This window comes from Gracilinanus agilis, chromosome 1 (assembly GCF_016433145.1).
Source record: "Gracilinanus agilis isolate LMUSP501 chromosome 1, AgileGrace, whole genome shotgun sequence".
NCBI classification, from domain to species: Eukaryota; Metazoa; Chordata; class Mammalia; order Didelphimorphia; family Didelphidae; genus Gracilinanus; species Gracilinanus agilis.
Genome location: NC_058130.1, coordinates 166,745,555 through 166,770,816, shown reverse-complemented (window position 1 = coordinate 166,770,816; position 25,262 = coordinate 166,745,555). Strand labels below are relative to the sequence as shown.

The 25,262-nt window shown below is 35.2% G+C and overlaps 1 protein-coding gene across 1 annotated transcript in view; it reads right to left on the bottom strand.

Annotated features, from left to right (window-relative positions):
- LOC123249168 (phospholipid-transporting ATPase FetA-like) overlaps window positions 1-25,262 on the bottom strand; it is a 187,612-nt gene that overhangs the window by 43,731 nt on the left and 118,619 nt on the right. The window contains exons 14-15 of the mRNA XM_044678159.1: window positions 12,719-12,927; window positions 10,555-10,598 (exon numbers count right to left, since the gene is read on the bottom strand). Coding sequence (XP_044534094.1) covers window positions 10,555-10,598; window positions 12,719-12,927 — 253 coding nt within the window. The remainder of the gene's footprint in view (window positions 1-10,554; window positions 10,599-12,718; window positions 12,928-25,262) is intronic.

Sequence of the window (25,262 nt, the reverse complement as noted above, 5' to 3'; positions counted from 1 at the left end):
AAAAAAAAAAGAAGGCAGGAATTGCAATCATGATATCTGCAAAGCCAAAGTAAAAATAGATCTAGTTAAAAGAGGGAAGGTAATTACATCCTGATAAAAGGCAGTATAGACAACGACAAAATATCAGTACTCAACATGTATGCACCAAATGGTATAGCATCCAAATTTTTTAAAGAGAAATTGGGGGATGGATTGAGAGTCAGGCCTAGAGATGGGAGGTCTTAGGTTCACATCCGGCCTCAGACACTTTCCAGCGGTGTGACCCTGGGCAAGTCACTTGACCCCCACTGCCTACCCTTACCACTCTTCTGCCTTGGAGCCAATATTGGCTCCAAGACAGAAGGTAACGGTTTTAAAATAAAGAGAAATTGGGGGAGCTTAAGGAGAAAATAGATAGTAAAACTATACTAGTGGGAGACTTGAACCTTCCTTTATCAGATCTAGATAAATCAAACCAAAAAAATAAATAAGAAAGAGGTAAGAGAAGTGAATGAAATCTTAGAAAAATTGGAGTTAATATATATATGGAGAAAAATAAATAGGGGCAAAAAGGAATACACTTTCTTTTCAGCAGCACATGGTACATTCACAAAAATTGACCATGTACTGGGACATAAAAATGTAGCAAACAAATGCAAAAAAGCAGAAATAACAAATGCAATCTTTTCAGATCATAATGCAATGAAAATAATTATTAGCAAGGGTACAGGGAGAGGCAAACCAAAAATTAATTGGAAATTAAATAATGATTCTCCAAAATCAGTTAAAGAATAAATCATAGAAACAATTAATAATTCCATTGAAGAGAATGACAATGATGAGACGTCTTACCAAAATCTATGGGATGCAGCCAAAGCTGTACTCAGGGGGAAATTTATATCTTTGAGTGCATATATTAACAAATTAGAGAGGGCAGAGGTCAATGAATTGGGCATACAACTTAAAAAAACTAGAAAGTGAACAAATTAAAAATCCCCAGATGAAAACTAAATTAGAAATCCTAAAAATTAAAGGAGAAATTAATAAAATTGAAAATAAAAGAACTAATGAATTAATAAATAAGATTAGAAGCTGGTATTTTGAAAAAACAGATAAAATAGTCAAAGTACTGGTCAATCTATTAAAAAAAAGAAAGAAGAAAACCAAATTAACAGTATCAAAGATGAAAAGGGAGACCTCACCTCTAATGAAGAGGAAATTAAGGCAATCATTAAAAACTATTTTACCCAATTATATGGCAATAAATACAACAATCTAGGAGATATGAGTAAATATCTACAAAAATATAAATTGCCTAGATTAACAGAAGAAATAGAATATATAAATAATCCCATATCAGAAAAAAAATTGAACAAGCCATCAAAGAACTCCCTAAGAAAAAATCCTCAGGGCCTGATGGATTCACAAGCATTCAAAGAACAATATTATATGACAATACTATACAAACTATTTGACATAATAAGCAAAGAAGGAGTTCTACCAAATTCCTTTTATGACACTAATATAGTACTGATCCCAAAGCCAGGCAGACTAAAAACTGAGAAAGAAAACTACAGACCGATCTCCTTAATGAACATAGATGCAAAAATCTTAAATAGAATACTAGCAAAAAGACTCTAGCAAGTGATCATGAGAATAATTCATTATGATCAGGTGGGATTTATACCAGGAATGCAAGGATGGTTCAATATTAGGAAAACCATCCACATAATTGATCATATCAACAAGTAAACCAACAAAAATCACATGATTATCTCAATAGATGCAGAAAAAGCCTTTGACAAAATATAACACCCATTCCTATTGAAAACACCATAAAATATAGGAATAGAAGGGCCTTTCCTAAGAATAATAAACAGTATATATCTAAAACCATCAGCAAGCATCATATGCAATGGAGATAAATTAGAAGCCTTCCCAATAAGATCAAGAGTGAAACAAGGATGTCCATTATCACCACTATTATTTAATATTGTACTAAAAACACTAGGAATAGCAATTAGAGAAGAAAAAGAAATTGAAGGTATTAAATTGGGCAATGAGGAGACTAAGCTATCGCTCTTTGCAGATGATATGATGGTCTACTTAAAAAATCCTAGAGAATCAACTAAGAAACTTGTAGAAATAATCAACAACTTTAGCAAAGTTGCAGGATACAAAATAAACTCACATAAATCATCAGCATTTCCATATATTTCCAACACATCACAGCAGCAAGAGTTGGAAAGAGAATTGCCATTTAAAATCAACCTAGACAAAATAAAATAATTAGGAATCTATCTGCCAAGACATACACAGGAATTATACGAACACAACTACAAAACACTTTGCACACAAATAAAACTAGATCTAAACAATTGGAAAAACATTAATTGCTAATGTTACTAACACTAACATAATAACGAGATAACATAATATAAATTACCATCCTACCCAAATTAATCTATTTATTTAGTGCCATACCTACAAACTACCAAAAAACTTTTTACTGAATTAGAAAAAACTAGAACAAAGATCATTGGGAAGAACAAAAGATCAAGAATATCAAGGGAAATAATGAAAAAAATGTGAAGGAAGGTGGCCTAGCAGTACCAGATCTTAAACTGTATTATAAAGCAGTGGTCATCAAAACAATATGGTACTGGCTAAGAGACAGAAGGGAGGGTCAGTGGAATAGGCTTGGGGTAAGTGACCTCAGCAAGACAGTGTATGATAAACCCCTAGAGTCAAGCTTTTGGGACAAAAATCCACTATTTGACAAAAACTGCTGGGAAAATTGGAAAATAATATGGGAGAGATTAGGTTTAGATCAACATCTCATACCCTACACCAATATAAACTCAGAATGGGTGAATGACTTGAATATAAAGAAGGAAATTATAAGCAAATTGGGTGAACACAGAATAGTATATTTGTCAGATCACTGGGATATGAAAAATTTTAAGACCAAGCAAGTGTTAGAAAAAAATTACAAAATGTAAAATAAATAATTTTGATTACATTAAATTAAAAAAGTTTTTGTACAAATAAAAACAATGCAACCAAAATTAGAGGGGGAAGCAACAAACTGGGGAAAAATCTTTATAACAAAAACCTCTGACAAAGGTCTAATTACTCAAATTTATAAGGAGCTAAATCAATTGTACAAAAAAATCAAACCATTCCCCAACTGCTAAATGGGCAAGGGACATGAATAGGCCATTTTCAGATAAAGAAATCAAAACTATCAATAAGCACATGAAAAAGTGCTCTAAATCTCTAATAATTAGAGAAATGCAAATCAAAACAACTCTTAGGTACCACCTCACACCTAGCAAATTGACTAAAATGACAGCAAAGGAAAGTAATAAATGTTGGAGGGGATGTGGCAAAATTGGGACATTAATGCATTGCTGGTGGAGTTGTGAATTGATCCAACCATTCTGGATGGCAATTTGGAACTATGCCCAAAGAGCACTAAAAGACCGCCTGACCTTTGATCCAGCCATACTACTGCTGGATTTGTACCCCAAAGAGATCATAAGGAAGAAGACTTGTACACAAATATTTATAGCTGCACTCTTTGTGGTGGCAAAAATTTGGAAAACGAGGGTATGCCCTTCAATTGGGGAATGGTTGAAGAAACTGTGGTATCTGTTGGTGTTGGAATACTATTGTGCTCAAAGGAATAATGAACTGGAGGAATTCCATGTGAACTGGAATAACCTCAAGGAATTGATGCAGAGTGAAAGAAGCAGAACCAGGAGAACATTATACACAGAGATAGATACACTGTGATAAAATCAAATGTAATAGACTCCTCTATTAACAACAATGCAATGATCCAGGACAACTATGAGGGACCTCTGAGAAAGAATGCTATCCACATTCAGAGGAAGAACTGTGGGAGTAGAAATACAAAAGAAAAACAACTGCCTGATCACATGGGAGGATGGGGATATAATTAGGGATACTGACTCAAAATGAGCACCCTACCACAAATATCAAAAATATGGAAATAGTTCTTGATTACTGACACATGTAAAACCCAGTGGAACTCTGTATCGGCTATGGGATAGGGTAGGAGGAGAGGAGGGACAGAACGTGAATCCTACAGCCATGGAAAAAAATGTTCTAAATTAATGAATTAAATAAATATTTTAAAATAAAAAAAGGGTCTATAGTTAAACATAAATCCTCAGACCTCTGTTATAGGCCATCTTGCTTGAAAAAATCCTAGGTCCAAAGGTTAAGAGTATGGCTCACATAAAAAATCAACAAAGTAGATAAATCATTGGTTAACATAATTTTTAAAAAAGAAAGAAGTAAAACAAATCACTAGCATTAAAGATGAAAAAAGTGAATATATCACCAAAAAAGATGAAATTAAAATAACTATTGGGAGTTATTTTGCTCAATTACATGCCAACAAATTTAACAATGTAAGTGAAATGAAAGAATACTTACAAAAATATAAACTGCTTAGATTATCAGGGAATTTAGAATATCTAAATATATCTACTTTAGAAAAAGAAATTGAATACATTGTGAATGAACTTAAAAAAATCCCAGCAGGGCCAGATGGATACACAGATGAATCTTACTAAATATCTAAAGATCAATGAATTCCAATATTACATACATTATTTGAAATAATAGGTAAAGAAGGAACTGTACCAAACTCCTTTTATGAAATTAATATGGTATCGATACCTAAACCAGGAAGGGCAAAAACAGAGAAAGAAAACTATTAACCAATTTCATTAATGAATATAGATGCAAAAATCCTAAATAAAATAGGAGACTATTTTATTTAAGAGACTGCAACAAAACATGAAAAAGCTTGTACATTGTTACCAAACAGGGTTCATACCAGGAATGCAGGAATATAAGGAAGACTATCAACATAACTGATTAAATTAGTAACAAAAGTAAATAAAAATATATAATATTATTAATAGTTGCAGAAAAAAGCTTAGATTAAAAAAAACCAAAAAAACCCACTGAAAAGCATAAATATAAATGGAGTTTTTCTCAAAATGATATAAAGTATCTACCTATAAACATTACCAAGCATTATTTGTAATAGGAATAAGTTAGAAGCCTTCCCATTAAGATCAGGAATGAAACAAGGATGCCCATTATCACTAATATTATTTAACACAGTATTTGAAATGCTAGCAATATCACTAATAAAAAGAAATTGAAGGAATCAGAATGGGCAAAGAGATAAAAAAATTATTTCTTTTTTGCAGATAATAAGATGATGGTATATTGGGAAATCCTAGAAATTCAATAAAAAGTTAGTTGAAACTATTAATAATTCTAATAAAGTAGCAGAATATAAAATAAACCTACATAAATTATCAACTTTTTCTATACTACTAACAAAGTACAGCAAGAAGAGATAGGGATACTCTATTTAAAATAGCCACAGGTAGAATAAAATACCTGGGAGTATATCTGCCAAGACAAACCCAGGAACTACATGAACATATATAAAACATTTTTATACAAATAAAGTCAGATCTAAATAACTGGAGAAATATTAATTATTCATGCATGGGCAGAGCCAATAGAATTATTTATTAATTAATTATATAATTTATATTCCCAATGAATTACCAAAAAATTGACTTATTGAGCTAAACAACATTTCATTTAGAAGAACAAAAGATAAACACACTCAGAAGAATTAATGAAAAAATGTGAAGGAAGTCTAGCAGTACTGGATTTTAAACTTTTATAAAGCAGTAATTATCAAAACTATCTGGTACTGGCTAAGAAGAAAGGTAGCTCAGTGGAATAGAACAGACATATAAAAAACAACAATAAAAGATTATAATAACCTGGTATTCAACAAAAATATAGGTCTAGGATACTGGGACAAGAAATCATTAATTGGTAAAAATTGCTGGAAAAATTAGAAGCTAGTTTGGCAGAAACTAGGTAAAGATCATTATTTTACACATTTGTTAAGACAAGATCAAAATGGATATATGATCTAAATACTAAAGGAGGTATTATAAGCAAATTAAAAGAACAGGATACATTTTACTTATCAGATTTATGGATAGAAGATGAATTTATGAGTAAACAAGAGATGGAAAGCATTGGGAGATATAAAATTGATAATTTTTGATACATTAAATTGAAAAGTTTTTGTACATATTGTGTAACTGGAAATCTTGTACCTTTAAAACTACATTACACAGGAGCCTACTGAATTCCTGTTGTTACGTGCTGATGTAGACAGGAGATAAATTTGATGTATTTCCATGTCTAGTGCTCTTCTCTGGGAATGAGGGCAACTGTGAATTCAGGACTTTTGAACAGGCAGAATAGCCATGGACATGTGTTTTCATTTTGTTAGATAAATACTTTTTTATTCCTTTACTTCTAGTGATTATTAATAAATCTTATAAAATATAGTTCTTAAAGTTACTATTGTATATTCATTTTAAATTTTACAATATAAAACAAATGTTGCCATGATAGAAGGAAAGCTGAAAATTGGGGGCGGGGATTTTCATAGTCTCTCAGAATTCTCATATCTAAAATAGAGAACTTTGTAAAATTTATGAGAGTAAGAGCCATCCCCCAGTTGATAAATGGGCAAAAGATAGGAACAGACAATTTTGGATGTAGGATTCAAAGCCATATATGGGTAAATGAAAAAATGCTCAAAACACAGGAAACTCAAACCAAAACAATTCTGAGGTATCATCTCCCATCCATCAGACTGGCTAAAATGACGAAGGGCAAAATGACAAATGTTGGAGGGATGTGGAAAAGTTGGGATACTGATACACTGTTGGTACAGCAGTGAATCAATTCAAACATTTTGGAGAGCAATTTGGAATTGCACCCAGAAAGCTATAAAAACTGTGCATACTCTTAGACCCAACAATCTGATTGCTGGGTCTATTTCCCAAGGAGATCAGGGAATAAGGAAAAGAATCATATGTTCAGAAATACTTATAGTAGCTCTCTCTGTGGTGGCAAAGAACTGGAAATTGAAGGGATGTCCATCAAATGGGAATGGTCAAACAGACCGTGATAGATGATTGTAATGGAATACTACTGCTCTGTGAAGAAATGATGAACAGATTTATTTTTTAAAAACTTGGAAATAATTATATGAAACATTGAAGAATGAAACAAATAGAACCAAGAGAACATTATATACAGTGACAGATTTAATATTTTAAGAATAACTTGTGAATAATCATGTTCAGAGAATGAACTGAGAGGTGAAAACGTTAAAGACAATCAATATATACATATCTGTTTACCAGGTGATACTTTCTACAGGGTGGGGAGGGAAGGGAGGGACTGAGACACCTGGAAAAAATTCTATTAATAAAACAAAAACCAAAAAACTCACTAACTTGCTCTAGCCATTTATTACTAAGTATCACATACCTAATCTATTCTACTGATCCAACACTATTTCTTAACCAGGTTGTTTTGAACATTACTGCTTTGTTATACAATTGAACTCTGGTACTGCTAGGCCACCTTCCTTCACATTTTTTTCATTGATTCCTGTGATATTCTTGACCTTTTGTTCTTCCAGATGAATTTTATTATTTTTTCTAACTCTATAAAATTGGCAGTTTGGTATGGCACTGAATAAGTAGATTGATTTAGGTAGAATTGTCATTTTTATTATTGACTCAGCTTGAGCAATGAATAATTTTCCAATTGTTTAGATCTGACTTTATCTGTGTGAAAAATGTTTTGTAATTGTGTTCACACAGTTCCAGGTATGTCTTGATGGATAGACTCCCAAGTATTTTATATTATCTACAATTAATTTAAGTGGATTTTTCCCCTATCTCTTACTACCAGGCTTTGTTGGCAATATATAGAAATGCTGATGATTTATATGGGTTTATTTTATATCCTGCAACTTTGCTAAAGTTGTTGATTATTTCAACTAATCTTTTAGTTGATTCTTTAAGTATACCATCATATCAACTACAAAGTGTGAGTTTAGTTTCCTCATTGACTGTTCTAATTCCTTCAATTTCTTTTTCTCTTGTTGCTACAGCTAGAATTTCTAGCACAATATTGAATATTGGTAGTAATAATGGGCATCCTTGCTTCCCATCAATGCCTCAAACTTGCTCTGACCTAAGCAGAATTAATCATCTTTTCTCCACAAACCAATTCTTCATCCTCTTCAACATTTCTTACAATGACAATCCCAGGCATAAATATACAATGATAGACTTTTATCTTTCCCCCAATTCTCAGGACTTATCAAGCATCAAATCCTGTTGATTCATTTTTCACAAGGTCTTAGTCACCTGTGTCTTCTTTGTTTTTCCACTACAAATCACTGGAGTGTATGGGGTCTTAAGGGAAGACATACTTTTGGTGTGAGGGCTTGCTGAGCCCTTTTCAGGGCTGCTTTCCACCTTTGGAATCCACCTGCCACTCAACTCTTATCTATGGTTCCCAGAAGCTGAAGCATGCACAATGACCACACCCCAGTAAACCATCTCAGAAGATGGGAAAACCTCAGCAGGATCAGGGCCTCAAACACTCTAAGCACATGAATATTTCCCCCAGTGAAAGCAGAGGGTGAACGAGAACAGTTTGTTCCAGTGGTCATGAAAGCAGTGTGAAGTATTTAGCTTGATTAGATATCAAAGATGCCAAGGTCATTCCTAGTTGTTTTGACTTTTGTCTTGTCACTAGACTTCAATAACTCTGGAAGAGAGAGTTATGCTGATGACTTTATCTAAGCCTCATTTAAATCCAATTTTTTCTTTGTCAAGAGTCAAAAGACATCACCAGTGAGGTAATTTTGCTCCCCTTCCAGTATGAAGGACAACTAACCAACCAACCAACCATGAACTGGTTTCAGCCAGGGTCTTATGTTCTTCCATTTGTACTATTTTAATGATCTTCGTGGGTCCAGTAATCCCTCTCCTCTTCCCACCTACACTAATCTATTCTGTTTACTGTCATCAGATCAGTATTCTTAAACTCTGTTTTGACCATATTATCCTCCTATTCAGAATCCTTCAATGGCTTCTGTTGCCAGTCAAATAAAGGGAAAATTCCTCAAACCTGGAAAACAAAGTTGTCAAAAAATATGGTTCTAATCTTCATCCTCAGTCTTATACACTTCAGCTAACGTGCTTATTATTGCTTCCTGAGTATATTTGACACTTTTTTGACTTTGCTTTTGTTCATGTCTTTCTCCTCATTATTTAAAACAATAGGGTAAATCTCAAATAGAAGGGGATAATCCCTCTTGGGAGTACAAATGACTATTATTGGTTGTATTGTACTTTTATTTATTTTATTAAACATTTATTAGTTACATTTTAATCTTATTCAGGCCATACTCAGGAAATCTGAAGGCAGCCTGTGGCTAACAAGTTTGATACCTCTGATTTAAGAATGTTTTCCCCCTTCTCTTCACTCATTATAAGTGTATTTATCCATTAAGAATTGGTTTATTCTCCATAAAGTGTTTTCTGATTTTTCCCCCAAGAAAAAATTATTCTTATTCTTTGAATTCCTATTTTACTTTGGATTTATAGTACAGAATAACATACTTTCCTATTTGTGTAGGTGCAGACTTTCCCATTAGAGCCTGAGGATGAGGGATCTAGTAGGTATTTCATAAAATATTTGTTAATTTGTTCTTTCTTTCCAATAATTTCAATGCCTTCCCCTATTAAATAGATTAGGTTCCCTTTTTATTTTTATCATTGTGTCTTTTCTCATGTTTTTTTCCCATCTGGAATGATCTCCCTTCCTGACCTGTTCAAATCTTATTTCTCTCTTAAGACATAGGTCATATTTTACCTCCTCCTTTCATAAAGCCTTTCTTGACTACTTTGATCCACAGAATGGTGTATTTCATATCTCTAACATCTTTATGCTACTTACTTGGGCACTTAATAACATATTACTTTTTATTGTTATTTATCTCTTTCATAGGAATGATTCTTATCTCCCTAGATCATAACCGGTGGAAGAAGGCACTTTTTCTCTTTTTTTCCCCCCTTTTTATCTACTGGGCACAGTATTTATTGACTTGAAGTCAAATATCAACCTCTTATTTTCTCCCTTCTTATTTCTGATCTTGCATTCTTCTTTTATTTTCTTATACTTCTTTCCAAATAAGTTTTCAACCAGTTGGGCAATACTGGGAGAGAAGGAATCTGAAACAAATTCTATTGCCTGAACACACAGGGTCCAGCAAGGGAGGAACAAGCTCATTCTTCCATGAAACCTAGTTACAAGAAATAACCTGAAACAACTAGTCTCTCTTCTAATGACTAGCCTTTCCTAAAGTTGGATGTATATGCTCAGGCCACAGGAGTTTTGAGGGTAGGGATTAGTGGGACCCAAACCCTATCATGGGATCCAACATCAGGGGTATATAGGCCTGAGTCATGGGAGCCAAATACATGCTCATATCATGTATTTGGACACGTACCCATTTCGGGGAGCAGGCTTACATCAGGGTGTAATTTTGTAGTACATTGGCACAGGTTTTGAAATTTGCAAATAAATTTCTCAAGGAACCATGATGTTTTCTCTTACCTCTGTGATTTCCATCTTTTGTCCAGTCATACTGTAGACATCACCTGTTGGAAAATAGACCTTGAAGTCATTCTAACCCAGAGTCATATGCCAAAGATCTTGCAAGTCAGCCCAAGATTCTACTAAAAAATCAAGTGATAATGTTTTGCAAACTGGCTAGGGGAGAGTAAACAAGTCTAAAAGAGAACCTGAAGGTCCTTGCTCAGGACTCCTTCATCCCCAAATCTTCAAGTCTTTGGTTCAGACTTAAGCTTCCCTTAAAAACCAACAATGAATTTTTTCATTTTCCTTCTTTCCTAAACCCTGGTCATTAATGAGAAGAGGTGAGTAAAACTGGGACCCAGACAACTGGGAAAAAGGTGGTACAATAGGAAGTTTGTTAGTTGCCCTGCAGAGCAAGCATGAGACTACTTCTAAGGGATGATTTAGAGAAAATGTAGGTATACTCTGGGATAGCTTCCAAGGTTTGTTCTAACTTTATCATTTTATGATTTCCTCACTTAGCAAGTTTAAGTTAGTAACTGCACAATGAGTGAAGATACCAGGACAACAGAAATCTAAATAGGATTAGTATATCGAATTAATCAGTGATTTAGATCCTTAAGGAAGGCAGGAGTGTTTGCAATTTGGCATAGATACTAGAATGCTGGACTTGAAGTAATGAATTGTGTTTAAATCTGGCCTCTGATACATATTCTTTTGTCATTTTTTCATAAGCTATGTAACTATGGGCACTATAAAATAGGGATAATAACAACTGTAGTCATGGGTTATGTTAAGGCTCATATAAGACAATGTATGTAAGGCACTTTTGTTCATTTTTCAGTTATGTCTGACTCTTTGTGAACCCATTTAGGGTTTTCTTGACAAAGATACTAGGGTGGTTTGACATTTCTTCTTTAGCTCTTTTTACAGATTAGGAAACCGAAGTAATAAACAGGGTTAAGTGATTTGCCCAGTGTCACACAGCTAGTGATTGAGGCCAGATTTGAACTCGGGAAGATAAGTCTTCCTGATTCAAGGCCCAGAATTCTACCCACTATGCCGCCTAGCTGTCCTATACCACCTAGCACTTTACATCAAATTTCAAAATGTAGTGTAAGTGTCAGTTATTATTTTCCTGAGAGGCAGGCTAGTATAGTGGAAGAGCATGGATTTGGAATCAGAAGAACTCGAGTTCAAATATCATTTCTGACACCTCGTTGTATGACCATGGATGAATCATCTCTGATGAGGGTCACCTAGAGTCTCAGTTTTCTTATGTTTAAAATTATTTTGAGATAATAGCACCTCTAGTATCTACTTCAAAAAGTTATAAAGATCTAATAATAAATAATGTATTTATGATATTTTCAAACCATAAAGTACTATGTAAAGGTCAGAATAATTATTATGACTAATTAGGTGGTATGGATATTCTTGATATGAAAGATGGGCCATACATTCATTATTGTCATGCTTCCTACATCTTCATCAGCCTTAACAATATTCACATAGAGTCTTAAAGTTTGCAAAGTATTTAATTTACATTATCTTATTTGATCTTCATAAAAATGTGAAAGTTAGGTAATATAAGAATATTATTCAACCTTTGTTTGGGACATTAACTTAACTAAAGTACTTCTCTCTCTCAAAATGTGAAAATATTTTGTCCAAAAAGAATCCATCAGAGGTGATCAGCATAAGATTTAGATAGGTAGGAACACAAGAAAATATTGGATGCTCTGATTTGTGGTTATTCTTTTGTCTTTTTTTTTTTTAAATAAGGTCTTTTTCTTCCTTCTGAAAGGCTCACTGTTCATAGAAATTCACAGGTAGGAACCATAAAACATACATATGTATATACTATAGCTTCAGGGATTTGGAATAATTATAAAAGCCACAGCTGATCATCTTTCTACCTTCCCCTACTCTTCCCTTTCATTAGTTTTCCCCATGACTTAGTCCATGAAGGAATTCAGAGAATAGCTATAGTGATGTGTTCTCTGCCATGTTAAAAAAGTTAAAGGTAGAGCTACAGTTTTTTTGCAGCAATTGAAACATTTAAATTTACTAATTTTAGGATTCAATGATTTATGAAGAATATTTATATCATACCAGATTTTATCATACCAGACTACAAAATTGTAAACAAAAAGATTCTAATAGAAATAAGATTGTATACCATATGATCGCCCATTAATGGAGCACTTGTAGAAAATCATGATATTCTGAGTCAATGTCCCCGTCTTGTCAGAGAAAACATATTGGATCTGGCCTAGTTCCTCATTCAGAGTTGTGGTTCGGGCTTGGGCTGGTGTGTTTTTTGGGATGTAAAACATTTTTCGATCCCAGTTGATATAAAAGCTGTTGCCCAATCGTATTATCTCTACACTGAGGAGAAAGGAAGAGAGAACTCTGATTAGTGTGGGATAGAAAATCCTGCTCCAAGGTTCCAAAGAAGATAGTAGAGTGAGTAAATGTGAGAGAAGGAAGTCTTTTAAAACAGCTCAATAAAAATTTAGAGAAATGCCCGAATGTAACAAAATCTCTAGAAACAAAATGAAAAATAAAACTAATCTTAGACATAATTAACAAAATGAGAAAAACATGATTAAATCCTGTAGTATAAGAAAAACAAAAGAAAAATTCCAACAATTTGCAGTACCTAGATCTCCAAGGAATGCTGAGTGAGAAGCTGCAGTGACCAAATAAATAAATAAATGAACCCTAAATAAAATAATATTTTAATTCTCCTGAAGAGATTTTCAGAAGAAATTCTGAATGAACCTACTTTAATACTTCAAGAATCTGTGATTTCATTGGTATGTGTGCACCCCTCCACTGATTCTGGTTACAAGGTATCTATGACTTAAATGGTTTTTACGAGTTATGGCTGAAAAATTTGTTACCACTCAACCAACCTGGTGATAAGACTGAATCTAGCTAGGTTGATTAAAGAGTCTATTGCCAGGCTAATACACAAAGTCTTTCTAGTTTGATAGAACCTTATAGAACTTAACCTTGGGGCAGTATCTTTGAGAATTCAATCACCCCCATGCCACAATATTTTTTTTTTCTTGAATTTAATGTTTACTGAAGGAAAACATTATAGGACGGCTAAACATCATTGGGATTAGCAAAAAGCAGAATGATGAAATTGAGAAAAGAACAGAAAGTGAGGGAAATTTTAGCAAGCTGGTAGAGAAAGGGGTTGTGATGTGGCCCAGCTTTCCTGTACTACCTCAGAAGAAAGATACATGCATCTTAAAATAAAATAATAACAATAAAGAAAAGATAGGAGAAATAAAAAACTCTCACAGGACAAAATCTCATAGGAAATCCACAGAAAAAAATGTATAAACAAAAGAGGATTCAAATGCAATTAATAAAAAGATATGACAGAGTTAAATTAAGAAAAAACTCTCTATGAAGAGAGAATGGAAATTTTTATTGCGAGAATCTCCAAAGTGGTTTATGATTTGCTTAAGGAAGAATGGAAGAAAGTAGGGTCTAAAGGTGTATATGTAGGCAGCTACATGGACACATGCTAGCTGTGCGACTACGGGCAAGTCAACCTCAATTGCCTCATCCTACTTAGTGCCAATTCCAAGACAAAAAGTTAGTGTCTAGGGGCAGCTGGGTAGCTCAGTGGATTGAGAGCCAGGCCTAGAGATGGGAGGTCCTAGGTTCAAATCCGGCCTCAGACACTTTCCAGCTGTGTGACCCTGGGCAAGTCACTTGACCCCATTGCCTACCCTTACCATTCTTCCACCTATAAGTCAATTCACAGAAGTTAAGGGTTAAAAAAAAAGTTAGTGTCTAAAAAAATGAAGGTGTGTATATCTGAGTCAGATTTGCTCTGCTTGTTTCTCACTAGCCGGTTAGGGACTCCATGCTCAAAGGGAAATTCACTATCAATCTCTTATCGCCACACAAAGCCTATCCTGGTATACTTATGCTTTGTGCACACACACACAAACACACACACACACACACATACCACGCTGGGCAATGATCCTAAGAAGCATCGTAGAGAAGTACTCCTAGCTGGTGCTAAAGAAGAACATGAATTTCTTATGTGTGCTTATGAGTATGTATATAGGAATATGTATGTGGGTGTACAGAAATACAAATAGAAGAGGCACAGAAACATGTCAGTTTTTAAACAAGTTGCTTCTACCTACTTCCCTGATTGTATATATGTATATATATATATATGTACATATACATATATATGCAAGGAAAAGTGAACAAAACTATTCTTTTTACTTTTCATCTCCCTTTTCTATGTATCTATGAAATGTGCTAGTGAAGGCCATGGCAAGCCACTCCAGTATCTTTGCCAAGAAGACCCAAAATGGGGTCAGAAAAATTGGATACTACTGAAAAATGACTTAGTCCTCTGTACAGGGAGTATGAACTCATTCCCAGAAGGATACACTGAATGAGTTAATGATTAAATGTTTTTTTCTACCAGTATATGTGTTTCTCACTAATTTTCATCTGAGGATAAGTTCCCATATGTAGTTGTCACTTAACAACAAGAAGCTGTACCATGATCAGCAACCACACCCAAGTAAACCATCTTGACAGACTGGCTAAATCAGGATAAAGATAACTGACAGGTCTCAGACCTGTCAGTGAGTTAGGGAGATGTCTATCCCAAGCATATGAAGATGTTCCCCAGTGGAATGGGTGGATGGGGATAATTTGTTCCAATGGCCATGAAAGTAGCTGAAGCAAGTGCTATAGAGCATAGAGTTCGGTCAGATATCAAAGACATCAAAGTTATCTACTATATCCTAGGCCATTGTTAGTCATTTTGACTTTTGCCTTGCCACTGGACTTTCCATTACTTTGGAAGAGAGAGTGAGGAAGATGATTGCAATTCTACCTCCTTTAAATCTAATTAACAAGCAAGTCAAGACCTTACCCTTTGATATCATCACTATTCTTTGAAATGAAGAATAAACAACAATAACAAAGAACATGATAACTAACAAGGCAAAATAGATGGTATAAAATATCAATGAAGGAGTAGGCTCTTTGAAAAATAGATTAGCTAAGGGAGGAAGAAAAATCAGATGTAAGAAATAAATGGAATAAACATTATTATGATTGGTCAGTCTTTACCAGTATCCAGACCCCCGCCCAATTCAACAAATATTTACTAAGTTCCTATTATAGCAGAACATTGTGTTAAGGCATAGGGGTGAGTACAAAGCTTAGATAGGTTATAATCCTTGCTCTTGAAGGATTCTCAATCTTAGAGGAAGATGATACATACTTGAAGAACTAGAATATTAAATACATTACATAAAAATACAGATGTGTAAAAAAGTGTTATGTTAGTTGTAAAAGAAAGAAGGATTACTGATAGAAGGACAGGCAGGGAAGGCTTTCCTGGAAGAGGTGGCATATGATTATATTTTAAAGGATGTTTCTGGGGAACAGTATTTCTGGGAATGAGTTCTTTGAGGGTATAAAACTAATTAAAAGCTAGAGACAAGTAAGTAAGGTATGTGTAGGTGACAGAGAATGACCTTGTTTATTTGGAACACAGTATATATATATATGTGCATATATATATAACATCACAGTGTATATATATACATATATATATATATTAGAGTAGTATTGACACAAAGCTGGAAAAGGTAAGATAGAGCAACCTTTGGGATAACCCTGAATGCCAGGCAAAGAAATATGAATTTTACTTGGTAGCCAGTAGGGAGCCCCTGAAAACTCTGAGAAAAGTGAAATAATCAGATCTCTTCATGAGGGAGAATAATCTGGCATGGTGTGAAGGATAGCACCAAATAAGAAGGAAGACAGGAAGAGCTATTTGGAACAGAAATAAGGGAACAAATACAATAGACACTTTGATAGGAGAATCACCAAGAATGGAAAATATGGTATGAGTATTGTAACTAGTGACACAATATTGCTGTGCAGGAGGCAGTTGAACTGCTTTGTGAATAATTATGATGTCCTTCCACTATGTCCAAGTGTTTTTAGCTGGGGAGGGGTATTTATAGAGAAGAAAGGGAAACTACCAGTTCCAGTGGATGTCTGCCTTACTACACTTCTGTGATAAGAATTGATTTAGCAGTAGAAATAAGAGCTGATCCAAGAAACATGTAGAGAAGGATGCTACTATAGGTGGGTTGGTAACATATGGAATATTTTCTTTTATACCAGTAATATATACTCGATTAATGTGCTGACCTATAGAGAAGGCATGGGGCAGTGAGAATGGGAATGGGAACTGGAGCAGGAGCAGGAATGGCAGCAGAAGCAGGAGTGGTGGGTGCTGTAACTTTATTTCATTTTCTTTCCCTTTCCTTCCTGAGGAATCTCAAATACTGTGGCTGTATTAAATATCCATCCCAGAATAAAGGATCAGGTACAACCTTTATTAGAAAGAATAACTATTGACATCTATATAGTACTTTAAAGTCTGCAGAGGACTTTATGTTCATTCTTATCTGATGTCACAGTCCTAGGAGGTAGGTACTACAGATATTATTATTATTATTATTATTATTATTATTATTTTAAACTCTTACATTCCATCTTGGAATCAATATTGTATATTGGTTCCAAGGCAGAAGAGTGGTAAGGGCTAGGCAAAGGGGGTCAGGTGACTTGCCCAGGTCACATAGCTGGGAAGTATCTGAGGCTAGATTTGAATCTAGGATCTTCCATCTCTAGGCCTGGTTCTCAATCCACTGAGCTACCCAGCTGCCCCCTACTGCAGGTATTATTAACTCCATTTTACAGATAAGGAAATGGAGGCTTGTAGAGTTTAAGTGATTACATGGCTAGTAAGTGTCAGAGGCAAGATTTTAAACCATATTTTTCTGACATTTAGTGAATCAGCCAATGGTGGCTTACATAGCTCTTAGACAAGAGATAGTTAACCCTGGTGACATGGAAGATCAAACCACAAACTCGGATGACAACAAAGTCCTAAAAACTAAAAGTAAAGCATCAAAGAAAAAGTGGTATTATGCCCAAAAAGAATTCCTGGAAGAGCTTGAAAAGGATTTTTAAAAAAAATCAAATAAGAGAGGTAGAAGGAGGATTATAGGAGAGAAGCTCAAAAGTCACCATGAGAATCCTCTCCAATCAATCTTAAAAGAACCCCACAAACCAAATAACCAACAAGGAGACAGAGTAAAACAACTTTCAAGAAGAGAAAAACATAAAAGGTAGGCAGAGAACATCTGTGGCACTGGGGTGAGAGGGGAACACAGATAGCAGGAGACTAAAGCAAGGTGTAAGGAAGAAGGCAAGAGCGAGCCCCACGTGCCCCCATCCCACATCTGTTATGCCATGTTCTAAACCTGAGACCAAGCCAACATCCAGACCCCGAGACCCTGCCTGGAAAAACAGAGGTCCAACCAACCCACATCCCTTGAAATTCCAAACCTAGAGTGAGGTCTGGAATTTCAGCCCAGAGCAGTCTGTGCTGAAGCAGCCTGATATGTGTGGATCCAGAGCGAAGCCATGAGTCTCAGTCTGGGTCTATGGCAAGGACATAGACCCCAGTTTGCGATAGTTGGTAGACCCAAAGCAGAGATCCCTCTTGATCCTCTTGCCAAAAGCTCAAGGTGGAGCCCCAGGACAAAGCAATCTACTGTGTGCCTGAAAAAATAAAGCTCAAAGTAAGAACAAAAGACCTAAGCCTGAGGTTAGTATTTGAGTAGTCCCTAACCTGATCAAGCATAGAGTGAGACCAAAAGCTTAAGCCCAAGCTTGAGATGAGAAATTCAACTATCAGAATCACAAGGATTAACTGAATCAGCAGTGGGAGGTGGCTTTCAGAGCTCTTAGCCCACAGGCCATAAGGAAATCTTTAAAGAACTGAAACTGACACAAGTCCAGAAAAAAAGCTAAGGGTAGGTAGCATCAAGGAAGGACTGAAGCATAAGAGGGAACCCTAACCTCCCAGAGAGCAGAGCTCACCTATAAAAAGGTATGAAAATGAGAAGACAACAAAAAAGCACCTAACTATAATGAATTTTTATGAAGACAAAGAGCAAGGTATAGACATAGAAGGGTACAATGAAAGTAAAGCAAACACACACAAAGACCAAAAGAAAAATATGGATTGGACACAGATTCTAAAAGAGCTCAAAAAGGACTTCAAAAACCAATTAAGAAAGGCAGAGGAAAAGTGGGGAAGGGAAATGAAAGCAATGAAAAAGGAAACCCAAAAGTTGAAAGAGGAAAATCAGGTCTTAAAAATTAGAATTGAGCAATTAAAAACTAATGATTTCATGAGAAATCAAAAAACAATCAAATGAAATAAAAATAATGAAGAAAAAGAAGAAAACAGATCCAGGAAAGACAATATAAGAATTATTAGAGTACCTGAAAGCCATAATAAAAAAAAATCTTGGACATCATAATACAAGAAATTATCCAAGAAAATTGCCCAGATATTCTCAAAAAAGAAAATAAAATAGAAATTGAAAGAATCCACAGATCACCTCTGGAAAGAAATCCCCAAATAAAAACTTCTAGGAATATAAACTGCCAAATTCAAGAGCCCTCAAGGCAAAGAGAAAATACTGTAAGCAGCCAGGAAAAAAACAATTTAAATACCATGGAGCTACAATCAGGATCACACAGGACTTAAGGGTTTCCACATTAAAGGATCAGAAGGCATCGAATATGATCTTCAAGAAGGCAAAAGATCTAGGTTTATAATCCAGAGTCGCCTATCCAGCAAAACTAAGTATATTCTTACGGGGGGGGGGGAGTTGAATATTCAAGAAGACAGAAGATTTCAAGCATCCCTGAGAAATAAGCCAGATCTAAACAAAAAATTTGAAGCCCAAACTGTGATAATAAGATTAAATCTACCCTGCATATCTTTAGATTTAATCACCAAAGGTGAAAACATCTCCATTTTACTCACAAATTGGGTGGTCTGTAACCCACGTGTGCTAGACTAACAAATCAGAATTTACTGACTGCCTCCCAAGCAGTCCTAAGAAAAGTGTTTGTTATGATTGGACATGTAAACTAAGAGGAGGCCACAGGAAGTGATTCAAAAGAGGCACCTTTAAAAAGAGACCTCAGTCAGCTGGGTCTCTCTCTTCTGGTTTGTGAACAGGACCTAAGGAACTCTTCTGGTTCGTGACTGGACTTGGAGGAGGTCTGGAGGTGGTGAGACTGTTCCATGTGGTGAGTGTTAAGACTGAATCTTCCTGAACTTCTCTTAAGTAACTTCCTTTTTATAGAGACTCTGTGGCTGAAGCTTTTGCTTTGTTCACCTTCCAGGTCCTTTGGGCCTCTGGCTTCCCGGCCTTGGGATCAAGGCTGGATTTCCCTTGGCTGAAGGTTAATTAGATCTACCTGGATTGAACTAGGGGATTAGAGCAAATTACCTACTGTGTTAGATTATTTATCCTATCTTATCCTCTCTCTTATTTCCTTATTTCTACTTCCTCTTCTCATTTGTAAATAAATTTACATAAAAGTCATTTAAACTTGAGGTTAATCTTTAATTGGGGACTGATAATTATTCAATCCCCTGGCAACCAACTTTTTAATATTTACCCAATAAAAACCCCTTTTTACTCCAAGAGAGGCCTAAAAGGGTAAATAAGAAAAAGAAAATTTAAGGGACTCATTAAGAGAGAAAAGGGAAGGCAGAGATAGAATGGGGTAAATTATATAACATTATTATATAACATAAAGAAGTATGAAAAATTATTACAGGGAGGGGAGGATGAGGGTGGTGACAGGCAATGCTTAAACTTTACTCTCATTGTAACTGGCTCAGAGAGGAAAAAACAAATATACTCATTGTGGTATAGAATTCTATCTTACCCTACAGAAAAGTAGAAGGAAAATAAGACAAGGGAAGGAGTGGTATTGGAAGGCAGGGGAAGTGGAGGGTGGGGAGGTAATAAAAAGCAAAACACTAGTGAGAAGGAATGGAGTGAAAGGGAATAGAGCAGGATTCAAAAGGAGGAAAATAATATGGAGGGCAAAACACAGTTAGTTAACTTAACTGTGAATGTAAATGGCATGAACTCACCCATAAAACAGAAGCAGATAGCAGAGTGGATTAAAAACCAGAATCCTACTATATGCTGTTTACAGGAAACACATCTGAGGAAGGGTGATGCGCATATTAATGGTAAAAGGCTGGAGCAGAATTTATTATGCATTATCTAAAGTAAAAAAAAGCAGGAGTAGCAATCATGATATCAGACAAAGCTAAAGTAAAAATTGATCTGATTAAAAGAGATAAGGAAAGAAATTATATCTAACTAATAGTTTTATAAACAATAAAGTAATATCAATACTAAACATTTATGCACCAAATGGTATAGCATCCAGATTTTTAAAAAAATTTATTCATTATAGAATCCATATTTTCTAAGGAGAAACTAAAGGAGCTTCAGGAGGAATAGATAGTAAAACCATACTAGCCAAAGCAGTACTCAGGGGAAATTTTATATCCCTGAATGCCTATATCAACAAAATAGAGAGAGAGGAGATCAATGAATTGGGCTTTCAACTTACAAAATTAGAAAGAGAACAAATTTTAAATCCCCAGATAAAAACCAAATGGGAAATTCTAAAAGTTGAAGGAGAAATTAATAAAATCGGAAGTAAAGAACTATTGAACTAATAAATAAGACCAGAAGCTGGTTCTTTGAAAAAACAAATAAAACTAAGTACCAGTTAATCTAATAAAAAAAATAAAGAAGAGAATCAAATTAACAGTATCAAAAAGGAAAAGGGTTATTTCACCTCTAATGAAGAGGAAATTAAGGCAAGTGTTAAGAGCTTTTGTGCCCAATTATATGGCAATAAATATGACAATCTAGGTGAAATGTGCAAATATTTACAAAAATATAAATTGCCTACATTAATGAAACAAGAAATAGAATACTTACATAATCCCATCTCAGAAAAAGAAATTGAACAAGCCATCAAGGAACTCCCTAAGGAAAAATCCCCAGGGCCAGATAAATTCACAAGTGAATTCTATCAAACATTTAAAGAACAACTAATCCAAATACTACATAAACTATTTGACAAAATAAGCAAAGAAGGGGGCTTTATCAAATTCTTTTTATGATAGAAATATGGTACTGATTCCCAAGCCAGGAAGAACAAAAACAGAGAAAGAAAACTAAAGACCAATCTTCTTAATGAATATAGATGCAAAAATCTTAAAAAAAAAATACTAGCAAAGAGACTACAGCAAGTTATCACAAGGATCATTCACTATGGCCAGGTGATGTTTATACCAGGAATGCAAGGCTGGTTTAACATTAGGAAAACCATCCACATAATTGACCATATCAATAACCAAACTAACGGAAATCACATGATTATCTCAATAGTGCAGAAAAAGCCTTTGAAAAAATACAACACCCATTCCTATTGAAAACACTAGAAAGTATAGGAAGAAAAGGGCCTTTCCTAAAAATAATAAGTAGTATTTATTTTAAACCATCAGCAAGTATCATCTGCCAAGGGGATAAGTTAGGAACCTTCCCAATAAGATCAGGAGTGAAGCAAAGATGCCCATTATCACCACTATTATTTAATATTATACTAGATATGCTAGTGGTAGCAATTAGAGAAGAAAAAGAAATTGAAGGTGTTAAAGGAGGCAATGAGGAAACTATCACTCTTTGCAGATGATATGATGGTTTACTTAGAAAATCCCAGAAAATCAACTAAAAAGCTAGTGGAAATAATGAATAACTTTAGCAAAGTTGCAGGATACAATATAAACCCACATAAATCATCAGTATTTCTACATATTTCCAACAAGACTCAGCAGCAATAGAAAGAGAAACTCCGTTTAAAATCACTCTAGACAATATATAATATTTGAAAATTTATATGCCAAGATAAACTCAGGAATCATAGGAACACAACTACAAAATACTTTTCACACAAATAAAACTAGATCTAAACAATTGGGAAAACACTAATTGCTCATGGGTAGGATGAGCTAATTATAATAAAAATAACAATCCTACTTAAACTAATTTACTTATTCAGTACCATACCTATCAAACTACCAAAAAACTTTTTTCACAGAATTAGAAAAAATTATAACAAAGTTCATCTGGAAGAAAAAATGATCAAGAATACCAGGGGAAATAATGGAAAAAATATGAAGGATGAGGCCTACCAGAACCAGATCTTAAACTGTACTACAAAGCAGTGATCATCAAAACAATATGGTACTGGCTAAGAGAGAGAAGGGTGCATTAATAGAATAGACTAGGGGTGAATGACCTCAGCAAGCTAGTGTTCAGTAAACCCAAAGATCCTAGCTTTTGGAACAAGAACTCACTATTTGACAAAAATTACTGGGAAAATTGGAAAACAGTATGGGAAATATTAGGTTTAGATCAACATCTTACACACTATACAAAAATAAATTCAAAATAGGTAAATGACTTCCATACAAAGAGTGAAATCCTAAATAAATTAGGTGAACATAGTATAGTAGACCTGCCAGATCTGTGGGAAAGGAAGGAATTTGAGACCAAGTAAGAGATAGAGAACATTACAAGATATAAAATGAATAATTTTGATTATAGTAAGTTAAAAAGTGTTTGTACAAACAAAACTAACGCAACCAAAATTAGAAGGGAAGCAACAAAATGGGGGGAAATTTTATAACAAAGTTCTGACAAAGGTCTAATTTCCCAAACGTATAAGGAACTAAGTCAAATTTACAAGAAATTAAGCCACTCCCCAACTGACAAATGGTCAAGGGATACGAATAGACAATTTTCAAATGAAGAAATCAAAACTATCAATAATCACATGAGAAAGTGTTCTAAATCCCTCCTGATTAGAGAAATGCAAATCAAAAGAACTCTGAGTTGCCACCTCACATCTAGCAGATTGGCCAAATGACAGTAAAGGAAAATAATAAATGGTGGAGGGGATATGGTAAAATTGGCACACTAATGGTGGAGTTGTGAATGGATCTAACGATTCTGGAAGGCAATTTGAAACTGTACCACAAAGGGCTTTAAAAGATACCATGCCCTTTAATCCAGCTATATCACTACTGGGTTTGTACCCACAAAGAGATAAAAATGTTTGTACAAAAATATTTATAGCTGTGCTTTTTGGGGTGGCAAAAAATTGGAAAATGAGGTGATATCCCACAATTGGGGAACGGTTAAACAAATTGTGGTATATGATGGTGATTGTGCTATAAGGAATTATGAACCTATTGATTTCTATATGAACTGGAAAGACCTCAATGAACTGATGCAGAGTGAAATGAGCAGAGCCAGGAGAACATTGTACACAGAAAGTAAAACATTGTGGAACTGTCACATGTAACAGACTCTGCTACTAATAGCAACGAATCAAGAACAATCCCGTGGGACTTATGAAAAAGAATGCTAACCACATCTAGAGAAAGATGTATGGGAGTAGAAATGCAAAAGAAAAACATATCATTATCACCTCCTACATAAGTATATGATTTGGGGTTGTGCTTTTTAAAAGATTATTACACATATGAATATTATGGAAATAGGTTTTGAGTAATAAGACATGTACAAACCAGTGGAATTGCCTGTTGGCTCTGGGAGGGGGTAGGCAAGAGGGGTGAGAAAAAACATGAGTCATGTAACTATGGAAAAATATTCTTAAAAAAAAAGAAATATGAGCAATGCAAGAAATATATGAAAAAAAGAGTTAAAAGCTTAGTAAGAGACACCAAAAATATAGAAGAAAATAATACTTTAAAAACCAGGTCAAATTGTAAAGAGGCATACAAATTTACTGAAGAGAGGAACTTAAAAAATGAAACTGGGGAGGTTCCGGGTTAAGATGGCAGCAGAATAAGAAGCAGCTCTTAACCTCTCCTGACGGAAACACACAAAACTACTCAAGGGGACATAAAAACAAGTCCAGATGAACGGAGGAACCCCACAACAGGGCACAGCGTGGAAGGTACGTGGAATCGAGGCATTTCCATGCTATAAAGGGGTGAAACAGCTCTCACTAAATCGTGGGCTGAGCAAACACCCCACCCTCACCCCCTCCACACACAACACCTTTAGCGCCGAAGCCAGCTAAAAAGAAATAGAGCAAGTTTGGGGCACCCATCGTGTCATTGGCAGCTCCAGGGCCTGTTCCTGAGAGCAGCAAGATTTAGGACCCCCAAAAGCTAACGAACGCACACAAAATTTGAGTGCGGGAGCAGGGCTCCGAGAGCGGACGCAGGGCGCAGAGTGCGGGTTCAGAGCGCAGGCACGGGCGGAGGTGTGGGTGGAGGCAGACACAGCTACAAGCTAAAGCTCTGAAACCCTGAGTGGGGAACCAGTGCAGACGGGTATACGAATGTGGAAGCAGCGCCCTGAGACTTGTAAAGAAACCTCCGGCAGAGGATCAAGCAAGGGGGTTCACCAGGGGGCATGACCGCGGACAGACCCTGATCGCGAGGATAAACCTGAGAAGCTGCTGGGCTAATGATGGCTACCCAGTCTCAGGAAGTTCAGAAGAGAAAGAGTAACAACAAGAAAAAGAAGTCTTTAACACTCGACAACTTTTACACAGAGAAAATCCAGACAACCGAGCAAACAGAGGAGGAGAACAAACAAGCATCCGGACCCTCCTCAAATAAGGAAAACTCCTCACAAGCTATGGAAGAGTTCAAAACTGAGATTTTGAGGAAAATGGAAGAGATCTGGCAAGAAAATAAC